Genomic DNA, 27,331 nt, shown 5'->3' with positions numbered 1-27,331 from the left:
AGTGTTTGATATGTGATGGCACGGCACTCACTTTGCTTGACATTTTACATCCTCCAGGAACTTCTTCTGCTCGGCGATGAGGTGTTCCTTCTTGGAGAGCTGCGTCTCCAGCTCAGAGACTCTCTGCTGCCCCGCCTCCAGTTTCTGACCCTGAGCTAGCAGACTCTGCCTCAGCACCTCCACCTCTTTCCCATAAGACATCCGCAGCATCTGGGCCTCCTGCGTGAGAGGTCAAAGAGCAGGATGGAACAAGAAAGGTTAAGGACGCAAATAATTATAATTATTTCAAACATGGCTGTTTATTAACCAACTGTGCAAACAAGGCAGTTGGTGTTGAAGCCTGCATGTATATTTCTCCTTTGGGAACAGTGCACAAGTGTGTTCACAAGTATTTGTGGATCAAATTTCATCTTTTTGTCCCTGTCCTGCTGTTGAAATGTGACTGAAATGTAGGTTTTTCAGTTTTAATTGAAGAGGTTAAACAAAAACATCTCATTCATCATTTAGGCGTTGCAGCCATTTTTACACACAGTCCCTCCGTGTTCAGAAGCTCAAGAGTAATTTATCTTTCTTAAGCAGGTCACGCCTGTTCCCTTGTTATTTTGTGACAAATTGGGACAATAAAAGGCCTAAAGGTGTTTCATTTAGTGTCGCAGTGACCACGGCCTTTAAACACCGACCACCAAAATCTAATCACTTCATGCTCGAGTCCAAGCGAGTGTTTGTGCCAAAACTGAAGAAATTAAATATTATGTTCACGAGAGTGGGGGAACACAATGCCTCGAGTCACAGCTGTTGTCGGCCCAGAGGCATAAAAAACATCTACTACATTTGTGTGTCATTCATCATGATATAAACATTACAGTACAGATATGACACTGATAACTGATATTAGATTATTCAACTCTGGGGGACTTAAAGTGATAGCTCAACATTTTGGCAAATTGGCCCATTGTCATAATCCCTATAGTTTAAGGAGTAGGTTTGTTACCTTTAATTGTCGGTGCAAGCTATTTTTAGAATGGCACAACTTGTCCACCAGAGCGTTTTGGTATTTGATGTGTTTGATGAGGGAAACCAAGAAATCCCATGAGCCTCCGTAGCGTAGCTCTGAGCAGCTCGCGGCTCTGCTCCACCATTCTAAAAATAGCTTGCACCAACAATTAAAAGGTAACGAACCTGCTCCTAAAACTAAAGGGATTATGGCAATCGGCCAGTTTGCCAAAATGTTGAACTATCCCTTTCAGAGGATGATTTTCTTTCAATAACATCTAATTCCATGTAAGTGCATCCTCATACTGCAGCTTAAAGCTAGCTTTCTGTCACGACCCCATCGACCAGAGCTGATGTTACAGTGAAGCTTAAGAAAACACTTTAGTGAGACCGTTTTGATTTGACATCAAACAAACCCAATTAGTGTCCCTTTTTTCACCTCGGTACGGCGTCTCTGCAGCTCGCAGCATCTGTCTCACACACATACACACACACACACACACACACTTCGTTCCACTGTACCTTTGTATTATCGGTGCCTGTGTGGTGCAACTCCTGCATGGACAGCTTATGTGCCTCCCCGAGGAGCAGCAGCTGCTTGTTCAGGAAGCTCATCTGCTGCTGGGTGCTCTCACTGTTGCTGAGCTGAAGGACACACGAGACAAACAATGAGGATGGAGGACAAAACACCAATCACACTACAAACAAAACCTGTTTTAGCATATTTGGGAAGAAAGTGAAAACGCATAAAAACTCTCACTGAAACAATTAAAGATTCAACAAGTTGCCAGAAAAGAGTTCAGTGTACTTATTATTATTCTAAGATGCTAATTTTGTCCAAACACTAATTCTAGTTTGTGGTCAAATTTATTTATAAAAAAAAAAAGTATTATACTTGACAAACATTCCCTGACTTGACGTCATATAGAATTCAGCCATAAAATGCATTTAATCTTGTTTGGCTTTGGTGAATGAGGACCTTCAGTCGACCGTGCGGATGCTGTCTGATTTGAAATGCCCTTTTCCTGAATCAAGAGCTCCTTGTTTGTCTGGATTTCACTTCAGTCTGGGTCAGAGGAGGGAGACAGACCTCAGACAAACCCCACGGGGCAGAAAAACACCCAGAACCCCCACGTCGCTGACCCAGAAATAGAGAGGGAGCGACAACATCTCCAAGGCAACCGAGCCCTGGTCTGCGGAGAGGTGACAGGACGAGGACAGGGGCGTGTGCTGTTGAAAATACCCCCACGTCTGACCCAACCAAAACCCAACCCGTCTGCTCGCCGTCCTGCACATTTTAGATATTTAGAGACAAGAATGTCTTAAAATTTTAGATTTGAAATTTCACACCGGATGAGCCAGAACAGCAGAGCCCAAACTATCCTAATGATACGGAAATACAGCGACAGAGCAATGGTTTGTTAGTGACGTGTTCAGCTCCTTATCTGGAATCTGACACCTCCTAAGACAAAGAAAGACACAAGTGAAGACGACAGCCGTCTTTTTGGCAGCAGACAGGAAATCTCAGGTGAGGTGTTATTGTCCAGGGCAGATACAACACCAATCCAATCCAGCTCAGTCAAGAGACTTGATACGCTGATAGTCTGCTAAAGCTGCATCAACATTTTGTTTATAATCTGATTTTCTTTAATACATACACATTTATAAAAACTACTGCTACTATCAGTGCAGTGTGAGTTCACAACGATGAATACACCAGTGAGAAGAAGAACTGAGAATATCAGGTCAAAATAGATATTTCCAACAGGCAATAGTATTTTTTTTTTTTTTTTTAAATAACCGCGTACTCGGAGCCCCTTCCAGACAGGCACCCTACTGTGTGAACGTGTTGGCAAATTTTTCATGTTGGCCTCGTATCTGAAATGGATCCCAAATGTCTTGTTCCTCTCTTTAAAAAAAAAAACACACACACAGATATAAAATTTTAAATCTTAATTATTGTGTCAAGTTCCGGGGGAAAGAAAATCCCATCACAGTTTGATGCAAAATAAATGATAAAATAAGATGTAAATAATTATCAGAGCAGCTCTTCCTCCCTATATTCTCATTTGAAACATGAACATCTGGCAAAACAGCGAGTGAGGAAACCCAGAATTCAATGGGAGTTCACCATAAAACAAATTCTGAAATTAATTATGACACATATCGAATTCATAAATATTTAGAGAGACAAAAGACACCTCTGCCTTTTCCTTTATCAATTTCTTTTAAAATATTTACTTCCTTTCAAACGTTTTTTTGCTACTATTGTTTGTTTGTTTTTGTGATGGCTTGATGCTTTTTTTTTCAATTTGTATGAAGCACTTCGAATTGCCTTTTTTCCTGAAAGGTGCTGTAGAGACAAAACTGACTTCCAACACCTTTGTTAGACTGAGCATGTGTCAATGCTGGCTTCAACTTTTTAGATTTAGTTTAGACAAAGTCTGACAGGATATTTTCAGTTATATTGTGAAAGCTCCTTCTTTACCTTGATGGTCATCTGGTTGAGGAGGTGACCAGTGTGGCAGACCTTGTTGTTGGACCTCTGAAGCTCCGCCTCTAGTTCATCCATCTTTTTCTGACACTCCTGTAACTTACTCTGGACACACACAACAAATTCAGATTAAAGAAATGTATCTTACACCAGTCAGTGTGTGTGTGTTTGACTGAGTGTGTGTGTGCACCTGGAGCTCCTGGTTCTTGGTGTAGTAGTCGTCTCTGCCCTGCTGCAGCTGTCTGATCTGACTGTGCAGCCTGGTCACCACTGTCTCCCGGTCATCCCACAGCTGCCTGTAGCGCTGCTGCTCCACCTGCAGACTCTCCCTCAGAGATAAGATGTCCACACTCTGCAGGTTCAGCTGGTCCTTCTGGAAACACACAAACACACACACACATGCAAACGTTCAGTACAAAGTGTGCAGGAGCTTCTTAATGTCTCTGTGTTCTAAGGTACTTAGTTTGTGCCTCTTTTTTTCCTGAGATCATGTATGGACACACACAGAGGCACATTTCTTTCCCCAAAACTCAATCAGTGCTGAACATTTCTGAAATGTTTGCAGAATATTTTCAGCTGATTGCTGCATGAATGTACCAGTGTTCCTCAGCCTTGTTTGTGTTTCATTCTTGGAGACAAAACAGCCTTCATGGCTCCTTTGCAACCATCACTTGTTGAAAACACGGTCTGCCTGAGTTGCCGTCAGCCGCAAACAAAACATCTGCAGTTACATTTTCAGTGTTACGTGCTATAGGGAAGAAAACCCGACAGATTTGACAGCTTGAGTTATGAAACGCTGGAAACATTTCAGTGATCATTGGAAATCTCTGAAGGATTTAGACGTGTTTTCTCCTCTCAGTGTTGTTCGAGATATGAAGAGAGAAAAAAAACATGTCTCTGGTTACATGACTGTCATTCTGATTGTTCTGTGGTGCTGCCTCTCAATACTAAGAGCCTACGACGCCTCTTGTGTCCGTTTTAAAATCAAAAGGTGCTTAAAAAGGGGCTAATCTGTGATAATGAGCTCATGCAAACTCGCCATGGCGTTGTTCTGCTCCTCCAGCGCGGTGGCGTTGATGATGCGTCGGAGGAGGCGTCGGTTGCGGACGGCGTGCTGCTCCCTCTTGTAGCGCTCGTACAGCAGCTGGTTGTGCAGCAGGAGCAGCTGGCTGCGCAGCGTGTGAAGCTCGTCCAGCGGAGCCGAGCCTGGGGAGGCCGGGATAATAATCATGTAATTAACACCGTCACACACCTCACACACATGCACGCTATTATAAAAAACTGATTCATTCATTTCTAGTGTGGAAAACCAAAACAGTGCTTTTCATACAGTTAAATGGATAGTTCAACATTTTGGCAAATTTGCCTATTGCCATAATCCCTATATAGTCCAGTAATTTTAGGCCAAAAAAGGGGTCAACGTTAAACAAATTGCAACAGAATCAAACTCAACTGATTTTGTATCCTCAACATGTCCTGAGTGAGGGAAAAAAAGCCCAGAAGAATCCCATTAGGGGAAAGTTTCGAAAAACACCCAAACATATCCCATTTATACGCATATAAAAAAAATTTTTCACGTGTATAGGGTAAAATTTTTACCCTTTAGATATCTCCATGAAAATTACTGAGTTGATTACTTACATTAAGACAAACAAAAAATGTATTACAAGTTTTTTGAAATTCTTTGTTAACATGAGCAAATTTGCATAAATGTGTATAAATTTGCATAAATTCCACCGTTTTGACGGCACATGTATATATAAAGGTGCTGTGGTGGTACCGGCATGAAAACTGGAATGAGTTGACTCCATCAGTCAACCGACAAGTTGACCACTTTAAATTTCAAGATGACTGCAATTTTTCAAGACAGCCACATCCTTAGTAGAGCAGGTATGACATGCTCCGTCTCTATTAATGTTCATGGGCCTAAATTGGTTCCATTCCTTAAGGTTTTTAACTGTAATATCATATTACAGTTAAAAAATGTCTTGTTCAATCTTGTTAACATATTATATGTTAACAAGATTGAACAAGACATTTTCACCTGCTCTACTCAATGTTTAGATCAGGTGTTGTATGTTTGCAAATTAGCCATACGTAATTGGATTATGCACTGTTGGCTCATGTCATACCTGCTCTACTAAGGATGTGGCTGTCGTGAAAAATTGCAGTCATCTTGAAATTTAAAGTGGTCAACTTGTCGGTTGACCGATGGAGTCAACTCATTCCAGTTTTCATGCCGGTACCACCACAGCAACTTCATATATACATGTGCCGTCAAAACGGTGGAATTTATGCAAATTTATACACATTTATGCAAATTTGCTCATGTTAACAAAGAATTTCAAAAAACTTGTAATACATTTTTTGTTTGTCTTAATGTAAGTAATCAACTCAGTAATTTTTATGGATATATCTAAAGGTTAAAAATTTTACCCTATACACGTGAAAACATTTTTTTATATGCGTATAAATGGGATATGTTTGGGTGTTTTTCTAAACTTTCCCCTAATGGGATTCTTCGGGGCTTTTTTTCCCTCACTCAGGACATGCTGAGGATACAAAATCAGTTGAGTTTGCTTCTGTTGCAATTTGTTTAACCTTTTCTCATAAAATGACTGGACTAATAGTCATAGTGTCAGGTTCTTTACCTTTAATTGTCGGTGCAAGCTATTTTTAGAACGGCGGAGCAGAGCCGTGAGCTGCTCAGAGCTACGCTACGGAGGCTTCTTGTTTTCCCTCATCAAACTCATCAAATACACAATCCAACAACTCCAAAACACTCTCGTGGACAAGTTGTGACCTGCACATTACCACACTATGAAACAATAAGGTATAATTTTGTACGTTGTGACACATGAAGCAAATACTCGGAACTACATGTGCTTTTGAAATCACTCCGCCCAGCAGCCGTGTCTGGAATGTAGTTCCGGCTACGCATTTGCCTCTAAAACAACTTTGTCTAGTAATGTTACATTATTATCTCATAGCGTGGTGAATGTGCAGGTCACAACTTCTCCACGAGAGCGTTTTGGAGTTGTTGGATTGTGTATTTGATGAGTTTGATGAGGGACAGGGGACAATGTACCGTTCACCTCCATTGTGTTCACTGAGCAGCTTACATCTCTGCCCGACGAATCTCAAAACAACATGCACCAATAATTAAGGCAAATTTGCCAAAATGTTGAACTATCCCATTAAAATCCAACACAAAGTGCTTTCAGTAATAAAAACTATCCCACCCACATACAGCATCAAAGTACACATGGTATTTAAAAGCAGGGACTGAACTGAACTGAAGAAATGCTATTTTAATGGTGATAACTTATGGAGAAACACTGGTGGTCTTTCAAAATGAGTGTAAAAAGAGAATAAATAGAGCTGGGACAAATAAGCATAAGATCTGATTTTGCTGAGCCTGAAACACTGACAGAGTTCAGGTATTATTATGAATTTATGTCTACTAGATGATGAAAGATATGTCTACTAAACTAGAAACAATGCAAAGAGAAAATAAACTTCCTACAACTTTTCAAAACCATCTTCAAGTGTCTTTTAAATAAGTACAGGGGTGCAAACTCATCAGGGGTAAAAAAGGTGACAAGATACCGACCCCCTAGGGGGGTCCGGGGGTATGCTCCCCCGGGGAATTTTTTTTTAAAACCAACTTTAAAGGTGAATTTACAGTCAATTTTAGCATGAGACTAGGGTCCAGATTTACTCAGGTTTGCACAGCTTTTGCTCCTGTTAAACCTGCACAATCTGTCTCTCTGTGTTTGGTTTTTTTGACACATGTGAAGGGGGTCTTCAGCCTTTGCAGGTTTAGCATGAGCAAAAGCTGTGCAAAACTAGAGAATCTGTCCCTTGATGTCCATCAGATGAACCTTGCAAACCTTGCCTTCAAACTAAATAATAATTTAATACAGACTGACTGGTTCATTGTGAAACTTTTATTTATTGATGTAAATGTGTTTTCTGTAGGCTACGTAGGCTATGCTCCGAGGCAGCGCTGCTCTTTCTGTCCAATAACACACATGAAGCTTAAAAATGCCATAGGCTACATAAAACATATTAAGCGGCAATATGTATTTAAAAGATGTTCAAGCAAACGGTTCGGTTCACGGTTTTGTGGTCATGGTTTTCGGTTTGGTTTGGTTTACTTTGATCGTTGGGAAAATCAATCATGTCTTGTATATTCAGGTTAAAACTGAAAGAATGAGGCAGTCTGACATCTGATTCATCATTGTGACAGTCTGAGGTTAAAAGTAGGTGATCTGGCGGCAAGAGAGGAGACATTGATAGTTCCAACATGTTTTTAATTTACTGGGCAAATAAAGTTGTCTAACAAATGCTAAGAACAATTAGATATTCACTGAAATATATAACCTATATTTATTAATTGTGGTTCTTACAAAAAATATATCTTATAAAATATAAAAGCTAAAATGTCTCTTAAAGCTCTGCCCCTTTAATTAGTGCATACTAAATAATTTAACTTTAGCCTACTACTACTACTACTTTACAACCACATTATTTACCAGCAACATAAAGTGAAACAGAGGCAGAGGTGTCCTGTCACAGTCAGTCAACCTCCTCCTCCTCCTCCTCCTCCTCCTCCTCCTCCTCCTCCTGCTGCTGCTGAACAGGTCGCTCTGGAGCTAGTCTCGCTCGCCAGACCCTCCTCCAGAGAAGAGGGAGACACTGGAGCTAATAAATGCTAAACGCGCTAATCGCTAATTGGCCGCGATCGCGATCATCACACACACGCGGTCCCATACAGCACCTATACAACGCTGCTGGAGCATCTTCTTGCTCCGACTCTTTCACTCGCCATGCTCACAAAGTCGCGTTAGTTAGTCTGTATTAAAAGTGAAGCTTCAGGTGTGTATTGCTGGACAGAAGAGGAGCGCTGCCACCACTCGTTGTCATCCAGATAAGGTGCATGCGCCTTAAAGAGACAGGTGCTCGGCTCGCCTCGCCTCGCCGGACCCCCCCCCCCTTTCAAATTTTTTTTATTGCGGATACACGAATCACACAAATGACCAATTTGGGATCCAAAACGGCGAATTTCGCCGAAAGGTGACAAGTTTGCACCCCTGAAGTAAAAAAAAAAAAATCAAATTTCTACATCAATCAGGGTCTGCAATAATACAGCTTTGTTGACAGACACTCGGCCACGAGCCGAATGGTTAGGGTGCATACCATGTGGGTGCATGAGCTCTGAGCAAGTCCCAGTTGTCAAAACAGGATTGTCTGGTATCAATAGTGAAACCAAGGAACTGTGTGTATTAGTACTGAAAGCCTGAAATGATGCACAGCCACGTAAAATGTTGAATTCAGATGAAGTGACGGACACTGTGCTGGATCACAGTTTCAGCTCCCATGTCTGTTTTTGATTTATCCTGGTTTACTGCCTCTTGGCCGCTACACAGCTGTGCTACTTAATATCCTGATGGTTCTTAAAGATGGAAATGATTGATCCAGAACCACTTGACAAGATTTTATTACATCTTTGATTTGAATAGAAGTGTTGTGGTCGTAACAAATACAAACTCTTGAGTCTTTGAAGCTGCTTAAAGGACCCGGTGACTCACACTCTACAGATGTTTAAAATGTGAAAAAGCAGCGCAGCTCAATAAGAGATGAAAAACAGAAACCATTTCACTGTCCACCCTAACTCTGACTCTTCCCTTTGAAATGTGAACAAGCGAAGCTGTGTTACACCGAGAGAGAAGATTTGGGAGAAATTTCTCTCTGGAGAATTTGATCAGTCAGTCGTCCGTAAGCTGTGACAGGACTTTTGTTGTACATGCTATCGATAATACGGGGGTGGATGATTAAATTCCAGAGTTGTAATTACGAGTTGGCAAAGACTTTTAACAAAGTCACAGTGTTTCTATTTTGTTGGGAACTGCAGCCAGAGAAAATCAGATTCCTGCTCTGGTTGACTGGGTGCATACAGAGAGGTGAATAAAAAAAAAAAGGGAGAAGAAACCTCTAAACAGCCAACTTCTGAATTTCTGAGTTGATCATGTTCTGCGTGACTGTGGGAACTTTGAGAGTTTTGATAAATCCCTGTCCGCCTTGGTAACATTTCAACATGCTGTTCATGTCTCAAGAGCTCGTGATGAATCACTAGTCATGCCTAAATAATGCTCCGTCTGCAGTCTTTATAATGGCTCCTTTTATCAGTGCGCAGCAGTGTTGTGGTGAGTGCTTTACCTCCAAAGTGCGTCCAGTCAGCTGACTTACTTGGCAAAGGTAATCTGGAAAGGGAGAGAATGAAAAGCTGTTTGTGAGAAGGAGCTCTCTGGGATATTAAACTGTTCTTATGTGATTTCTCAGCTGTAAAAATCAGAACTACACACCACAATCACAGAGGTTTGTCATGGACAGCACAGTTGTTAAGTTACATTGAAAGACACAACCTGGCTGAAAGGACAGACCGACATACATGATACTACTCTGACACATCCCCTGTGTTTTAAACATGATTTTATAACATAAAAGATTAAAATTCTTGCTATATAACTATATTGAGCTATAAGCTATATTAGTTTATAGCTAAATCTGGCATAATATATGTGTATTTAGCATTGTCCCTGTTAAATAAACTAACTAACTAAATAAATAAACATAATAATCAAGATAACCATCTACAAAATATAAAGACGTAGAACTTTAGGAAACACCAAAGGCCTAAAGCTGGAAAAAAAATAAAATAATAATTATCATCTATTTCATTAAAATACATAGAGCATGGCTCTTTGGTCTACATGACTGGCAAATTAAATTAAATCTAGCTGAGATGATTTCAGGTTTGATGTTTTAGGAAATGTGGTCATTTGTTGTTGTTGTTTTTTGTTCACATAAGATCAAGAATTAAATACCACTTCATATAAATATTAAATATCAATCCACTGCTGGCAAACACTTTGAATTTAGACCGGCAGCAGCTGGAAGCAGCTAGCCTGGCTATGCAACAAAAACAAAATCCATCTACCATCTTAAACCTGTTTAATCCACATAAAAGCCAAAATGTAGAACCTTTTTTTTTTTTTAAATAATGGTAAATATATAAAAAAAAGAATGTAAAGCTTATGGGATATTGTCCTGGCTTTGACGAAATGTGGGAGTGATGAGCGAGTGAAGCGAGCGAGGCCAGACTGTTCTGGGCCCAGCACTGTTAACTTTGCTGACACTGTCTCTGCTGTTGTATTATTGGCTTAAAAGACCAGCTCCCTCTGTCTGTTTGCCTGTGTGTGTGGAAAGGAGGGGGTGGCAACTCCTGAACAATGTCATACTTGTTCTCAACTGGGTGTTTCCTTTGGGCCACAGTAACAGACTGGAAACAATCCAAGCAGACTGTGCAGAGTGAAACAGCACATCAAAACACTCCTAAGTTTCTTGTGTGATCAACACCAGCTTCACACCGACAACACACTCAGAACTGGAGAGAAAATAAGTCTGTGGTGGCTGCTGTGTTGATTCCTAAACAGGTGTTTTTTGGAGAGCATATACAACCTGTCAAACATACAAATAATCTATGTTTTATTGCTGTTTTAGAGTTTTATTTAGTGCATTCTTTTATTTTCATGATTTTTAAAGTGTTTATTAATTTATCATTATCATTATTATCATTATCATCATTATGTAATTACTACATTCTAACCATTTAAATTTTGCAGGATTGCTGGTTGGTGGCAGATGGTGAAAAACTGGCTCCTCCTTAGTGGTATTAGTGCCAGTAAAAGCTAGAAAAACAAACTTCTGCGGTGTGGAGCTAAATCGGCATGCGGCCCTCTCACCTCTTGAGAACTTTATCGTGGGCGTCGCTCCCCTGCTGAACAAGGCGATCCAGCACCTCCAGTGGTGAAGCCGACACGACCCCTTCCTCCTCCCCGTCCTCCAGGCCCTCCTCCCGCTGCAGCAGCCGCTCCATCGCCGCCTTGTGCACCGCCTCCGACGTCTTCTGCCCCACGAAGAGCGAGGCGGCCCGGGGCAGGGCCAGGTCGAAGAAGGACTCGTAGGGCACCGGGGCCGGCGTCTTGCTGCACGGGCTGGGGAAGAACATCCCCAGCTTCCCCACGTCGTCGTCCGGGGCCGAGGGGCTGCGGTGCAGGTGGTGGTCGATGGGGGTGAAACCGGACTGGAAGGACCAGGGCTGCTCCAGGCCCAGGGCCGAACCCCTGCTGTCCCCTCCCGCTCCTCCCCCGCCTCGCTCGCTGCCCACCCCGCTGGTGCTCGCCGTGTTCTCCGCCTTATCCGGCGTCGACACCACGTGGTGGGTGTCCCGGACGGGGCCGGGCTGGGCGTTGGAGAGGTTGGTCTTGTCTTGCGTCTGACAGCCGGTCAGGGTCTCGGTGGTGTGGTAGAACGGGGAGTCGAAGCCCCGCAGGCTCGGCAGCTCCTGCGTGTCTTCTGTGATCTTGAGCAGCTCCTCTGTGATGGCAGCTGCAGCAGAAAAAACAACACGTTGAGGATGGTGATGGAGCTGAACCTGGGTGTACACACCGGTGTGTTGTCAATGTCAATGTCTGCTCCTCGCAGCGGGAGCCAACCAACAGACAGAATAAGTGAGGTTTAAGGCTTGTGTGGTTGTTTTTTTTCCCCTCCAGAGAACAGAACATTTTTAACTACAAGCAGGTAGCTTTAGCAACAGAGCTTATGCCATTTGGCAGATGCTTTTCTCCAAAGTGGTTTCACAGCACTGTTGGGTGTATTTAGTTTTAGTGCTGGTAGTGGCTCAAGTGGGATTTAAACCAACACCTGTGTGAAGCTAGTTAAATACACAGGGATAGGAGCAGGGATGTGTGAGCATCCCGAGCATTTAGTCGAGTCCAAGAGCTCAGGCTCATTTAAGTTAACAGGAGAATCAGTTTCCAATACAAAACCGTTTTTGGTTTAGTCAAAACAAACTCTGTACTGACTGAAATTTGCATGCGTTGTTCATAAAATGTGACATTTATCTGTCTATTGGTATTTAATGTGTTTAATAAATACCAGTGAGGTGTGCAGCCTTGATTTGATTTAAAGGGATCACACAAGGACGTTTTTATACAAAGTCACTCAATTTTAACAATACTAATATTTGAGTTGTCTTTGGATTGTAAGACTTTGAATATAAATTGTAAGAAAAAAAAAGTTTGTTTGGCCAATTTGGTATTAGTGTTTGTTTTTACATTTTATTTAGGTTTTTTTTTAAAAAAAGGACATCAATAGAGTGGCTGTATCCGTTTCTATGGAATACACTGAAGTCGATACTCACCCTCCTCCTTCTCTTTCTCTGTTCTCAACTGAAGCTCCAGCTCCTGTTTCTTCATGTACACCGACAGCTCTGTCAAAGTCATGGACACATTCTCAGCAGCTCCTGCATCTGATGGGGGAATGTAAAGATCACAGGTGTCAGGGTGACGCCAACAACCCGTCTTCAAAAAAAAGGCATAAACATTAAAACGACAAATGCACCTCTGTTTGTGGATATTTTTGAGGAGGTGATTTGCACCTCATTAGGATTAGGACGGTGATCCCACATGATGAATCAAGGATCATCAAAGACAGGTCTTCCAGCCTGACATCTGTCGGGCCAAATCCAAATTATACTCAGTCTTATCCGGTTGGTAGGCACCCAGATCTTCTTTGTGTCAACGTGTCTCCTGCCCTTTTTACGTGAAAATGAGTGCATCTGAGCAGAATTGACTCCTATTACACCAGCCGTGTTTGTCTGAGGTGACACGCACAGCTGCGAGGACCCGTTGTGGGAGGCGCTCTGTGTCGGAGCACCCGCCTGAGACGCTTTGATCAGTGATTGGGTGTTTTTGAAACTTTATTCCGGTGCTGCAGCTCACTCTTTCATCCCCAAGTGCGATGCAGCGGTAATGTGACTGGTTTGACAGCACAGTGCTGGACAGGTGACAGGTCTTGTATTCGCTGTGCGCTCTGAGCTATGTCACTACAGGAAAAAGGCCAACAGCTATACATTAACAGGTCTTGTGTCAGCTGGAGGCAATATAATAAATGCTCATCTCTATTTGGCACGAGCCATTTGACCCACGTTAGCATGCTAGCAGGTCTTGTATGAATTTGTGAAACTTTATTCATTGATTCATTCATCAATTAGCTCTTATAGATGCAATGTACACCTGTTAGTGTCTCATTTAATCTGATAAACAGCAGTAATGTGCCTCATCTTGACTAACCTCGGTTTGTTGTTACTTCCCCACTCTTCTCCGTGTCTTTCACTGGCTCCTGTCTCACCAAAGAAGGTTTACTGCTCTCTCCTTGTCGACGATCCTGAAAAGTCACATAGTTAATTTTGAATTATGGATAACAGTCGGTTTCTTTGTGCAAAACCACCAAAACACAACTTAAAGATCATTTGATGACTGACTGAGGTTCAGATTTTTGTTTATAATGAGTAACCCAAAAGGCTGCTGAGAATCAGTAACATGATAAAATGATTGTGTCTCTTTTCTGCTATTCATTTACTACTGAGGGAAAAAATGAAAGACAGCATTTGGAAAATCAATTTGCCTCCTACTTTTAAGAAAATGAGTTTTCACAATGACTCAAACTAGATACTTTGGCTTCATGTTTGTTTGATTGTTCCTGATTAAGAAACATACGAGCAACGGGATCCAATGAGGCTTTTGTGAGGTTTGAGGAAAAAATACACAATAGTGATAAATAACGAACTGATCTTTTGCAATTCTGTAAAACTATTTCAAAAAGTCTGTTTGTGGAGTTCAGTATAATACAAAAATAAAATCTACAAAGTGTATACCTTTCTTGGTGGACTGGACTGGACTGTGTTAGCTGGTAAGGAGATTATAGGGAAGTCATCTGATAGGGTGGGAGGAGGGGAGGAGGTGGCTGGAGTGCTGGAGGCAGGCGTTCCTTTCCCTCCTGCTCAGATCAAATCAACAGCAAAAGAAATTCCAGGGTGTCACTAAGGTAGAGCTTAAACAAACACCACAGCACACCGATGCCCCGGTTACATATTTCCCGATGATGTAAGCCGTACCTGATGTGCAGTGGAAGCGGCTGGGAAGGTGTGAGGCACTGTGGGAGAGCTCTAAGTTGGGCGACATGCCCCTGGAGGAGGGGGGCGTGGCCATGCCACACAACGAGGAGGGGCTCCACAGAGGGTCCTTCCCACCGCAGGAAGAGTTGTGTTCACAGGTGGAGTTCTGCAAAGAAAAAGACCAAAACAGCACAACTATCACAGATCTGACACAAATCTTCAAGTTTGATACATTTCCCCTTCGAGGAACAGTATGACACTTGGGATAGTTCGTTTTCCACTGTTTCTAGTAATTATACAACACTAAACTACTTGTCTGCTTGACTGTAATTTTACTGTTCTGTACGAGTCTGTATGGGACACATGGTTATCAATCTCAACCTGGGAAACATATTTAATCAGTACGTGTCCTTGCTTGCTTTACTATAACTGCAAAAAGCATATTTTGTCAATCGTGAAGAGTATATTTAGAGAAAAATGTATATTTCATTTTCAACAGTAAATCCTCAAAAAACTTCACTGATATATTTTTAAAAGGATTTTTTGTCATTTCTGCCTATTTTAAAACATTTCTGTTTAATAATTCTTATTATTTTAATCCACTATATGCAGGCCCAGGTGTAGTCAACATTTTGGCAAATTGGCCCATAATCACTATAGTCTACGGAGTTGTTTTCGAAGCAAATGCAGAGACTGCTTGCCGAAAAACTGCCCCCCACAGGAACGTGCATCAGCGGTTTTGTATGAATTTGCCTCAAAACAACTCTGTCTCGTAACGTTCCGTTATTATCTCATAGCGTGGTGAATGTGTAGGTCACAACTTGTCCACCAGAGTGTTTTGGAGTTGTTGGATTGTGTATTTGATGAGTTTGATGAGGGAAACCAAGAAATCCCATGAGCCTCCGTAGCGTAGCTCTGAGCAGCTCGTGGCTCTGCTCCGCCGTTCTAAAAATAGCTTGCACTGATAATTAAAGGTAACAAACCTACTGCTTAAACTATAGGGACTGTGGCAATGGGCCAATTTGCCAAAATGTTGAACTGTCCCTTTAAAGGATTCCATTGTTTAATGATGGACAAAGACCATTTCTGCTGAAAACACATATAAAGAGGAGTTGGGTTGGACTCGTTCCTACTGGAGATTACCAGGAGCTCACCGTTCAACCACAGATCCAGATTTAAGATCATATTTTCCCCCTTTTGAATTGAGTTATTTGTTTGCGAATTGAGACTTTCCTTAGTAACCAAAGTGGAGCAGGTGGAGGTTCAGCGTTTTGATGTCAGTGAACATGAACATGTTGGCAGCAAAAATGATCAAACATGTCTCCTTCTCCGACTGCTGAGCCAGAAAAATAGCTGAATGAGGTTTTTTTTGTCTTTATGGTGCAAGAAGGAAGTCAACAACTCAAACTGTGTTTCAAATGGTGCTGCTCCCATGTTTTTTTTTCCAGATTTCCCGTCTGTCTGGGTCACAGACACAAATCCTCAGACAGACCCCAGGGGGCAGAAAAACACCCAGACCCCTCCCCTCGTGTGGCTGGTCCAATAATAGAAAGAGAGAGAGAGAGATGGCATCTCCCAGGCAACCGGCCCTCGGGAGAGGCTACAGAGAGGTGGCGGGGTGAGGACGGGGGGCATGCGTCGCGGTTCCTGAAGCTTGACCAGACTGCCTGCCTGCTGACGCTGATGACTCAAAGACCGACTGTCACTTTCTCTCCGTGTCCCACAGAGCGAGGCGGGCAGCGGCTGCTCTAATTGAGGGCTTTGTGCAGCGTCAACATGACTGTTGTTGAGGGAAACTGTGACGTTTGGTCTGCTTTGTAATTGATAGAGAATATCACTTAGTTCCACCGAAACGGTTCATTGATTCACAAGTGGGCGCAGAGTCGAGCTAGAGAGAGAGTCGACATCTTTTAAAGGTTGGCTAGGAATAATAAACGGCAAAATATTGCGCTGCTGTACTGGACGGCTCCGATAATATGGTATTTTCCGAAGTTAGCACTGTAATGTAATATTAGTTAGGAATTAGAGCAGTCAGAGAATCCTCTGTGTTGTCGACTCCTCTGGCAGAAAAGCGTTGGCAGGGACGGTGGGGAGCACTTCACATGGTTTGTTTCTATGGGTTATGGTTACCAATATGTGGACAATACAGTACCAGTCAAAAGTTTGGACACACTTTCTCATTCAATGGTCTTTCTTTATTTTTATTACCATCTACAGGGCCGTTGCTAGGAATTCTGGGGCCCCTGACAGAATACTAAAGTGGGCCCCTACCCCCTGACTTTTCCACTTTTTTCCTTACTGTGCGTTCACACCAAAAGCTTCCAAAGCGTCAAAAACGCCGGAAGTCAATTCATTTTCAATGAGAGCACGGCGACACTGAGCGTCCAAAGCGTCAACAGGCGTCGCCGCGCTTCCAAAGCGTCCAAAGAGTCCAAAGCTTCCTAAGCGTCCAAAGCGTCACCACATGAGAAGTTGAGCCAGGTTTAACTTTAGGGTAATGAGCTATGACGCGGCTCAGCGGCAACCGGCGGCAGCCTGTCAGAATAGAGATGCCAGTCGGCTGCCTTTTTTTTCTTTTTTTTGTATTTCGGCTCCCCAATGACCAGCGCGATCGAACTTTGACGTCAGTCACGTGACGGTTTTGGTGTGAACGCACAGTTAGACTATGTATGTATTATTTCTTTATTTCCTTATTATTTACTTTGTTTTGATGCTAATGCAGCATTACTATGAGTCCTAGGCCCTGTCCCAATTCTCCCCCTTAAATCTTCCACTTGGTTTTGAGTGCCCTCAACCGTAAATTCCCCTCGTTGAGGAAAAGTGGCTGAAAATCTTTTCCTATGGAAATGGGACACCACTAGCGTAGTGAACGTAGCGAACGTGATAACATACGTCACATGTTTACAATTATACCAGTGGAGCGTGCTACTATTTTCATTCAGGAAAAATGTGGGCGGTTCCGCTGTTGTGTTGCCTGTTGCGTTGGCTGTGTTTGTTTATCTCAGTCTAAACAATTTTTGTAATTAGTCATGGTTATCAGAGATTAGCCAGGCTAACGGTTAGCTACCTGTTTAACTTTAATAACTCAGTGACTCAATAAACGGTCCATGAAAAAATATTTTCTCCAGCGGATATCTGAGTTACAACATGACTGAGCTAACTGGAGTAGTTTCATGTCGTGTCCCACAACGGGAGGGTTTTAACAGCTGATGTCCTGATGCTACCACCGTTAGCTTTGCTGCCGCCGTTAGCTTAGTTTAAGCCCGCATCAGACCTCACTACATTTTGAGGGCTGATTTTAAGGGCAAAATCGCACTTCCCCTTGCTCCCTACAGTAATGGGACACCCTACCCCTACACGTGAACGCGCAAAATATAGGGTTAGGGCAAATATTTAGGGCTAGGGGGAGAATTGGGACAGGCCCTTAGTCAGGGTCATATGCAGAATAATTCAGTCATACAAAGATTAGACTACTGGGGTTTTTGTGGGCCCTACTGGGCGCTGGGTCCCTAGAATTACCATCACCTTTCTCCCCTATACAACGGCCCTGATTCCATCTACATTGTAGATTCGTACTAATGACATCAAAACTATGAAGGAGCGCATATGGAATTATATAATAAACCCAAAAGTGTTAATCAAAAACAAAAGTCTTATCTGTCACCTGACGTAAACCCAATTGAGATGGCTTAGGACGAGTTAGACCGCAGAGTGAAGGCAAAAAAAAAGGCAACAAATGCTCAGCACCTCTGGGAACTCCTTAAAGGCTGTTGGAAAACCGTTTCCAGTGACGACCTCATGAAGCTGATGACAGAATCAAAAGTGTGCAAAAAGCTCCAATCAAAGGTGGCTACTTTGAAAAATCCAATATATAAAACATATTCTTCTTTGTTTAACACCTAGTAAAACTTAAATTAAAGAAAAAAACATTGAATGAGAAGGTGTGTCCAAACCTTTGACTGGTAGTGTATCACTACCACTGCTGTATAATAGAAACTCCATTACTTATTTGTTTGAGGTTTCTTCACCATCAGCGCTCCAGCTCCGGCTGGGATGGACTGACGCCACCAGAGGAGGCTTCTCCTCTGTTTTCTTGGTTACCAGGGTGATGATGAATCACGCCCACGCTCCGATTGGTTGCCTGAAAAAAGGTGTTTGTAGTGACGACACCAGCGTCTTTCTGAAGAGGCAGGGGCTCTTAAAAAGACTGTGGGTGCAGCGCTTTGTTTGTTTGCTTGCTTCGCATACACTTCCGCCCACAAGTGAAAAAAACAAAAACACTACAGGGACACACACTAACTGTGACTCAGCAATATTTTGTGATAAGACCAGATCAGAGAACGCTGTGTGACTTGCATCTGTTCGGAAAAAGCGAGGAGTGAGAGGGTCAAAAGAACATGTCAGAGGAGATTTTGTACTCTCTGTTATTTGAAGAATCAAATTGTCCTGATTCCATCTAGAGAGGAGAAAATCAGCCAGCAGCAACCAGCTTATCAACACGCTGTTCTGGTTTCATCCTCTGATCATAAGTTACTTACCAGTCCTGTGCATTCAACCGGGATTCTGCAAGTGTTTGACCAGATTATGGATGATCTTACCTGGCGTCTGGTGGTCTGTGGGCTGCGGTAGGACTGTGTCCCTGAGAAGGGGGGCAAGGACAGAGGCGGGGGTAGCGGCTGCCGTGGAGTTGAGAATGGGGTCGAAGAGGAGCTTCCTGTTGTCAAGAAGATAAACAGTCTGATCAATTCTCAAATGGACGTAACCTTTGCTCTTTCTCTGCTATTTTGGACACAACTGTTCAGTGTTTGTCCTTTAAAAGCGCTGTCGGAAGACACAATGTTTGACATGAGAGGATGAATTATCTTTTAACAGTATCATTGCTTTTGTAAAAACAAAATGGTCAAAATATATTCTTAAACAATAAATAAGATTTTTTTTAAGGTAAATAGTGGAGATTAGATGATGCAGGAAGATTTTTCAAACACATTTAAGAGAATTACACCATGAGACCTTTAAAATATGTCAACTTTCCCACAGATTTTGAATACAAAAATATGGCAATAGTGAATTTTCATTTAATTTGTCCATCAATGTAAATTGATTAGTCAGAAACACAAACAGTTTCTCATGATCAAACATGATAAAACAAATGCTAACCTGATGATGTAACTTCCTGTTGTAACATAACACATGTGATCACAGTCTGTTTCCTGCTGTAGCTTGTTGACCATGTTGAGGAAAGAACTGCCCAATAAAAATATAAACAGTTCACTCCCTCAGTGTATGTGTTGGCCAACAAGAGACGCCATGATCAACAATGTTGACTATAAAAATAGTTAAATGTTATTATTTTAAGTCTAGGTAGTTTTCAGTTTTCAGTATTATCATCCTTCAGGTTTCATGTGTGTGAGGTGTTTTCTGACCGTAGCTGCTGTGGAGGTCTGTGTAGGGGCTGGAAGTGCAGTCTTGTGGTCGCATGTGGACTTGGGGGTAGAAGTTCTCAGGCATGGTGGCGTAGCCCTCCTCACAGGAGGCCTCCTTGGGGTCTAGAGACACTTTGGCACATTCGATGACGATATCATGGATTTCATATTTTTTCCACCTACGACAGATGACGGCAGCATTAGTCACAGTGATGCAGCAGACCTTGGGGAGAAGATTAAACATTCAAATTGCTTTCTTGCTGGAGAAAATGAGTTTGCTACTCGCCTTGTGGGATCAAGTTCATGGTCTTTTGTTCCTGTCACCAGTTCAGGGTGTATACGAACGTGTTCAAGCATCGGCTGGACGGGAGAATGGACAGAGTTTATGTTAGGGATCATTCGGTCTGACAAACATTACTGGAGATCAGAGCAACATAGAAATATCCACACTGCTGCTAAACCTAATCTCAAACTCAAATGAAAAAGCCTCCCCACCAGGAACCTCCTCAACTGATATGAAAGAATGGAATTGAATAATTTTCCAACTTAAAGGGATATTTCAACATTTTGGCAAATTCCTATTGCCATAATCTTTAATTGTCGGTGCAAGCCGTTTTGAAATCCGCAGGGCAGACGTGAGCTCTGCCTGGGCTTTCCCTCATCAAACTCATCAAATACACAATCCAACAACTCCAAAACGCTCTCATGGACAAGTTGGGACCTTCACATTCACCGCGAAATATTAATGGAACGTTACGAGACAGAGACAGTTGTTTTTGAGGTAAAGACGTAACCAGAACTACATTCCCGACACAGCTGCTCGACTTCAAAAGCGCAAGTACAGTAGTTCTTATTTGCTTCATGTGTCATAATCTTACATAATCATACGTTATTGTGTCATAGCGTGGTGAATGTGCAGGTCACAACTTGTCCGCCAGAGTGTTTTGGAGTTGTTGGATTGTGTATATTTAGTTTGATGAGGGAAACGTAGAAATACCATGAGCCTCCATTGCGTTAGCTGAGCAAGCTGTTTTGAGATCTGCCCTGCCGATCTCAAAACAGCTTGCACTGACAATTAAAGGTAATGAACCTACTCATAAGACTACAAGGATTATGGCAATATGCGAATTTGCCAAAATGTTGAAATCTTCCTTTAACACTTGGAAAATACCAGATAATAGAAAGAGATAAACAATCAATTTGTTCCTCTGTGATAAAGGACTAGAACCAGCACCAAACCACCCGCTGTATAGACAGAGTTGTCATACATCATTATACATACAGTATTAATCAATATTGATATCTTAAATATAATAATATATTCATATTTCCTGTTTGTTAAAACTCCCTTAGATGACTGACACTGCTAAATGTGATTTCATCTGCTGAGCTCCAACAGTGTGAAGTTGTTGTTTTTTGTTTTTATTTTTGGTGAGTGAAACTTGCCCACAAACACAGTGGAACAGCTCCTCATGAACAGCTGGCATTCATCAGGCTGAAATGATCAATTTACAGCAAGTCTGTGCAGTTAGGAGAGTTTGACAACTCTGACTTGGAAGTCGGAGCCTCATAAAAAGAAGTAAAGAGTGACTGACTGACTACAAAAAAAACCTTTTCCTCCTGGTGTCCTGATTTATCCTCCATGACCTCACTGTTGTTTCCTAAATCTTCCTGACTGGCTCTGTGGTCATAACATGCCAAGAAAAGTTAACATGCTACATGTTTTTGTAGGCTATGTTTTTCTGCCTTTAAGACTATCTATTAGACACTGATTTTTCTCTGCCTGTATATTTGAACTAAAGTGTTATTTATCAAAAAGTCCCTTAAGGTGACATGAAAACCTAATAAAGTAGCCTAAAAATATACTGAAAAAACACTCAGATAAAAGCTAATTACCTTAATAGGGTTACTTCATATAATTAACTTATATAAGATGGTATACTGGCAATCTCTTATCTTTTCAGCACTGTAGCTAACTAGCCTCCCTGTTAGCTGACAGACAGGGCCTTTTACAGATGACAAGATTTACCACTCTAAATGCAGATGTTATTTTCAGAGCTTTTGTATTTTCTTTTGATTCATTTTCAACAACCTGTTTTTTTAACTGATGTGAATGAAGTAGTGTACCAAATCAAATTTTCCACCTAATCCATCAACTGAACCGTAGCTCTCTGGTGTAGCCATAAAAGAAAAACGATGTTCCAGCGAACATTTGTTTTTACAGTTTATCATACAATTCCCTTGAAATAAAATGCAATATGTATTTCAGCTGGTCACCACTGATCCTCACCTTCACTACCTCCTCAAATGTTTCCATGTTCTCCTTCATGCTGTAGTGGGATCGTAGGTAGGACACAAAGTTGCATGGGTACATGCCGTAGAGGCGGTGGAAGAGTGAATAGACACTGGCGTGCAGGTGGATTAGATACACTTCCAAAACGTGACCTGAATGTGTGGGGTAAAAAAGTGAGTGAGATTCTGCTCTAAATTTACTCTATATTCAATAATTAAATACATACACGTCTCAATGATGTGTTTTTTGAGACACGACAACAGATTCCTACCGGGGTTCTTTAGGTTCCAGGATGCCAGGCGGCCGAAGATGTCAAAATACTCCCACAGGTGTTGTTTCCCGGCTTGAGGGATCATGGGTAGCAGAGTGATCAGGACAAGCACTCCAGTTATCAGCACCACTACGTCTGTATCCGTCTGCCAGGAAATTACAATATTAGACTTAACAACAATGCTATTTGACATTTAAAGGCTGGAATTAAATCCCTTAATTCCGTGAATATTGTTTATGTATCATAGTGAAAAGAAAAATTGCGCCAGCAACATCTCTTGCTTAGGTGCTCTTCCCTGTTAACCAGCATTTAAAGGGATAGTTCAACATTTTGGCAAATTGGCCCATTGCCATAATCCCTATAGTATAGGTTTGTTACCTTTAATTGTTGGTGCAAGTTATTATTAGAACGGCTAAAACTATAGGGATTATGGCAATGGGCCAAACTATCCCTTTAATATCATGGGCATACATGAATGCATTGTGGGAACAAAATTCACACAGTTCAACTGAATTGGACATGAATGTATGTGCTGCATTTCATGGCAATTCATCCAGTACTGGTCAAAATAATTCGGCGTGCACAAAAGGCAGTGGACCGACAAACATTGCCATCAGGAGCTTGGCTGCCAGCATGTTTAAAACCTAACCTAATCAAGGGTTAATCAACAAACTTCACAAACCGCACTTCTGTTCAGTTTGAGAAGACAAACAAGCAGTGTTGCTCTGGGAGGCACTGAGTGACAGAGCTAATCAATAACATGCTGCATCAAACCTGTGAGGAACTCACTGTTCTGTAGTCTGACAACAACCTTTCAGTGCCCACCAGTATTAAAAACTCGCTCTGTAAAAGCCACATCTGTATAGTTTTCTAAAAAGGCTTGAAAGCCAAACAATTTGCCACTAATTAGTATCTGCTAAGCGCCGCCTTGCGAACATGATGAAAACACATGCCGGGGACTGATTATCGCATGAGATCTAAAGAGCAGATGGATGAGAAATATCTAATCCTCATCCATCCACATACCTCTCAGTGCCTTGACAAGGGGGGCTCTTTGTTCACTGACTCATAACTGGGCCGTTACCTTTAGGCATTTCAGCAGCGAGAGCAGCAGAGGGTATCGAGCAATCTTGTGGATCCAGGACGGCTGCTTGCGGATTACATGGCCGAGCAGGGTGAGGGTGGGCAGTCGGCAGGCCTGTTTGGTCATACACTCGTTCATCTTGTCCAGAAGGTGCTGCGAGTGGGGGGAGGACGTACAGCAGGGTTAGCGTTGTGTTAAGCCTGGTTATCTTTCATGTAAGCTGCTGGCCTTGTTGTTTTTAATTAAAACATATTAGAAGAAACTTGTTTTTTTTACACATCTGTTTAAATACATTCAGATTATAAAATGTGCAAAACATCTGAAGTAACAAAACACAACCAAAGACCACCACTGTGTTTCTATTACAACGCAAGTCAAAGCAACAGGGTGGTATGGACCTTTCAATTACATGCAAATAAGACTGTGGAAATAATTATGACAACCTCAAAGCCAACAAAACCCACATCTATTGGGTTACTGTGGCAACGTGTAAAAACACACAAAAAGTGCAACAACAACATGGTAGAGTCTGATGACATTTCTAACAGCTGAGGGCATAACCACCGACACAATGAATGACTGTTTTATTACTGGTTCCAGCTTAAGAATCACTGTATTTTGACACATTATAGCACATAATTGGAGACTAATCACAGACAACAGAGTCGTCATTACAACATCAACAGTGATTTCTTTTCACTAATGTTTTGCCTAAAACTTCTCAAAATTCAAACTACGATATTTACAATGTGTTTAATAGTAAAGAAACAGAGATTTGGGTGAAAAACGGTGGAAAAAATGGCGTGCTGATTTAGCCAATGAGATAGATTACCGTATTTTCCGGACTATATGTCGCACCGGAGTATTAGTCGCATCTGCCTAAAAATACGTCATGAAGAGGAAAAAAACATATATAAGTCGCACCGGTTTATAAGTCGCATTTATTTTTTCAAACACGCTAGTTTAGGCGCCAGCTCTTTGTTGTTAAGGCGGTGTTAACAGGAAAGCGCTGCGGGAAACCCTGTGATCAGAAACCCTTTGTGGACTGTCTGTGAAGACGGACGGGTGTGAAGCCGACCTCTCCTCCCCTTCAGAGAGGGACAGCCCTGCACTGTCAGACCTGGCTCTCTGCTCCGTGTCCGGAGCCCAGTCGGGACCGGAGCAGAACCGAAGACGGGCCGCAGAATACGCTGTGAAAATACTCTGAATGGACTGGGCGCAACGGAGACAGGTCAGACAGTGCAGCGAGGAGAACAGCACGTGAGGAAGATGAAGATGAGCTACTGAATGAGGAGGGATTTAGAAATAAAACCCTCGCTTCCCTCTTGTGGTCATAGCGTAGGTTTTTTTTTTAAAATAAGTCGCTTCTGAATATAGGTCACATGGCCAGCCAAACTAGAAAAAAAACGCGACTTATAGTCCGGAAAATACGGTATTAATAATTGACTGTATGTAATAAATATATGTAATAAAATTGCCTTGCCTTGCCTATGTAATTGTGAATGGTATTATGGGCTTACAGATCACTCCTTGACTTCTTATTTGTTCTGTTTTGTATTTTTTTTTGCCCTTTTCAGTCTGTTCCTAAAATGTGAATATGGTCAATAAATAAGTTTAGTTGTTTTTTTTTAAATGTATATAAAGGGGGGATTTTCTTATCGACGTCATAACCTTGAACTCTGGATTGGATGTAAATGGAGATACATTTCTTCAGTATCTTGAGCAGATATATCCTGATCACAGTGACTCAATTCCCTCTATTTCTCACCTTGTCGTGTGGCTCTCTGACTGAGGAGAGGATATGCATGGCCTGGGCAGAATTTGTTTCCAAGAAGTAGTCCACCAGCCCGTTCAGCAGCATGGACCCTCGCTCTTTGAGGAAAACAGGAAAAATAAAACAAGTTGGTATTCTCTTGTGAAGAAAGAGAGGCAGACATACTGAGTCAGAAGAACCAGAACAGGGACACTTAAAATCGTTCCGGTCTGATCTTGCCGTCCTGGCCAAGGCAAATTGAACCGGTTACAAAGAGGTCACCGTGCAGCTGAGCACAGAAAGATACATAAATGTGACGTTAAAGCGGCCGTACCAGTGCTGAGCTGCTCGTTGATAAGGCCTCGGATCTCTTCTAGCTGGTGGAGGTCGGAGGTCTCCAGGAGTGGGAGGAGGTCCCCCACGTTGGGCTGCTCCCTGGCCATGGTGGCGGCAGTGCTGGAGGTGGAGGTGGAGGTAGCGTCTCTCTCACGGTGTCCGTCCCTGCCTGCCTGGAGGACTCCTGGGGGCCACCCTCCAATACAGTCTCCAGGCACCTCTGCATCACATCCACAGACCAAATCATCACAAACTGTTCCGGGAATTATTTGGAGGAGATCGAGGATTAATGATCACGTGACAATACCAACTCTGCACTGGAGCACATGGCTTCTGCTGCAGAACAGCAACAGTCTCGGTACAGATCAGTGGTCGCTGTTGCCGGTGTGTTTTTCAAATTAGCGGGTTTGATTCTCATGTTGGATGTTGCGCTCAAGTGCTAGTGGAAAAGCAAAAACAACTGAACTTGATCTTATTTTCTCAGACATTAAAAATAAGGTCCCTCAGGAATAGAATGAACCACATTTTGGATGACATCATGGGACATTATCCTCAGAGAAATCCCATTTCAGCCCCTATATTCAACAACACTGTTGCTGCGATTTATGGTCATAATGCACATAAAAAGGGTTGTTACTGATTTTTGTGTATTAAAGGGATAGTTCAACATTTTTTATTATAGCAGTAGGTTCGTTACCTATAATTGTCGGTGCACATTGTTTTGAAATCCACAGGGCAGAGACGTGAGCTGCTCAGTGAACATAACTGAGGTAATGTTACAGGTCCCCTGTCCCTCAAAACTCATCAAACACACAATCCAACTCCAAAACACTCTTGTGGAGAAGTTGTGACCTGCACATTCACCACGCTATGACATAATCATGTATAATTATTAAGGCTGGGACGATATGCTTTTCTCCCGATACGATTCTTCTACAATTTTTTGGACAGCGATTCAATTTAAATTGCGATTCTACAATATTGCAGATTCTCTCGATTTTTAGTCTGCATTTTTAACATTTATCTGCACACAAATACTGTAGAAGCCTATAAATTAACATACTCCATTATAAAGTGAACTTAAACCCTTTTCAAAACCTGTACTCTCTGTATGTAAAAAAGGTTAACAAATGCACATTGCACAATATTTTTAAAAAAATCAATTTTTGAAAAAAAAAAAAATCCATTTCAAAATCGTCAAAAAAGATATTGCGATATTTATGTGAGTCGATTTTTTCTCCCACCCCTAATAATATGTAACATTACGACACATGAAGCAAATACTTGGAACTACTTGTGCTTTTGAAATCACTCCGCCCAGCAGCCGTGTCTGGAATGTAGTTCCGGTTATGCATTTGCCTCGAAAACAACTCTGTCTAGTAATGTCACATTATTATTTTAATCCAAATCAATAGTACTGCAGTTCCGTTGCTGGTTTTCACTATTCATACATTTTTTGTGTCATGTAAGCCATTAATTTAAAGAGACATTGATGGTGTAACATCCTGATGAGGAACCCTTAAAAGACCTAAGGCTGTTTTCATGAACTGACAAGGTTACATCTTTGTGAGGTCATGGTTTGTCCGGGCTGTGACAGGATAAAGTAGTGGACTGAACAAAGTGAAAGCACAGCAATTTCCCCCGACCACATTACCACCACT

The 27,331-nt window shown here is 42.0% G+C and overlaps 1 protein-coding gene across 1 annotated transcript in view; it reads right to left on the bottom strand.

Moving 5' to 3' along the window:
* tsc1b (TSC complex subunit 1b) overlaps positions 1 to 27,331 on the bottom strand; it is a 37,938-nt gene that overhangs the window by 3,792 nt on the left and 6,815 nt on the right. The window contains exons 2-20 of the mRNA XM_085793879.1: positions 25,669 to 25,890; positions 25,350 to 25,453; positions 23,582 to 23,734; positions 22,498 to 22,642; positions 22,224 to 22,378; positions 20,220 to 20,293; positions 19,934 to 20,112; positions 19,109 to 19,224; positions 14,511 to 14,676; positions 14,271 to 14,392; positions 13,687 to 13,780; positions 12,756 to 12,863; positions 11,296 to 11,941; positions 9,710 to 9,753; positions 4,527 to 4,693; positions 3,678 to 3,860; positions 3,482 to 3,592; positions 1,516 to 1,638; positions 32 to 219 (exon numbers count right to left, since the gene is read on the bottom strand). Of these exons, the coding sequence (XP_085650005.1) occupies positions 32 to 219; positions 1,516 to 1,638; positions 3,482 to 3,592; positions 3,678 to 3,860; positions 4,527 to 4,693; positions 9,710 to 9,753; positions 11,296 to 11,941; positions 12,756 to 12,863; positions 13,687 to 13,780; positions 14,271 to 14,392; positions 14,511 to 14,676; positions 19,109 to 19,224; positions 19,934 to 20,112; positions 20,220 to 20,293; positions 22,224 to 22,378; positions 22,498 to 22,642; positions 23,582 to 23,734; positions 25,350 to 25,453; positions 25,669 to 25,777 (2,987 nt within the window). The 5' untranslated portion in view covers positions 25,778 to 25,890. The remainder of the gene's footprint in view (positions 1 to 31; positions 220 to 1,515; positions 1,639 to 3,481; positions 3,593 to 3,677; positions 3,861 to 4,526; positions 4,694 to 9,709; positions 9,754 to 11,295; positions 11,942 to 12,755; positions 12,864 to 13,686; positions 13,781 to 14,270; positions 14,393 to 14,510; positions 14,677 to 19,108; positions 19,225 to 19,933; positions 20,113 to 20,219; positions 20,294 to 22,223; positions 22,379 to 22,497; positions 22,643 to 23,581; positions 23,735 to 25,349; positions 25,454 to 25,668; positions 25,891 to 27,331) is intronic.

Source organism: Trachurus japonicus, chromosome 12, assembly GCF_045865225.1.
Source record: "Trachurus japonicus isolate A0001 chromosome 12, Traja_1.0".
NCBI lineage: Eukaryota > Metazoa > Chordata > Actinopteri > Carangiformes > Carangidae > Trachurus > Trachurus japonicus.
This window is presented reverse-complemented; position numbering and strand designations above follow the sequence as displayed.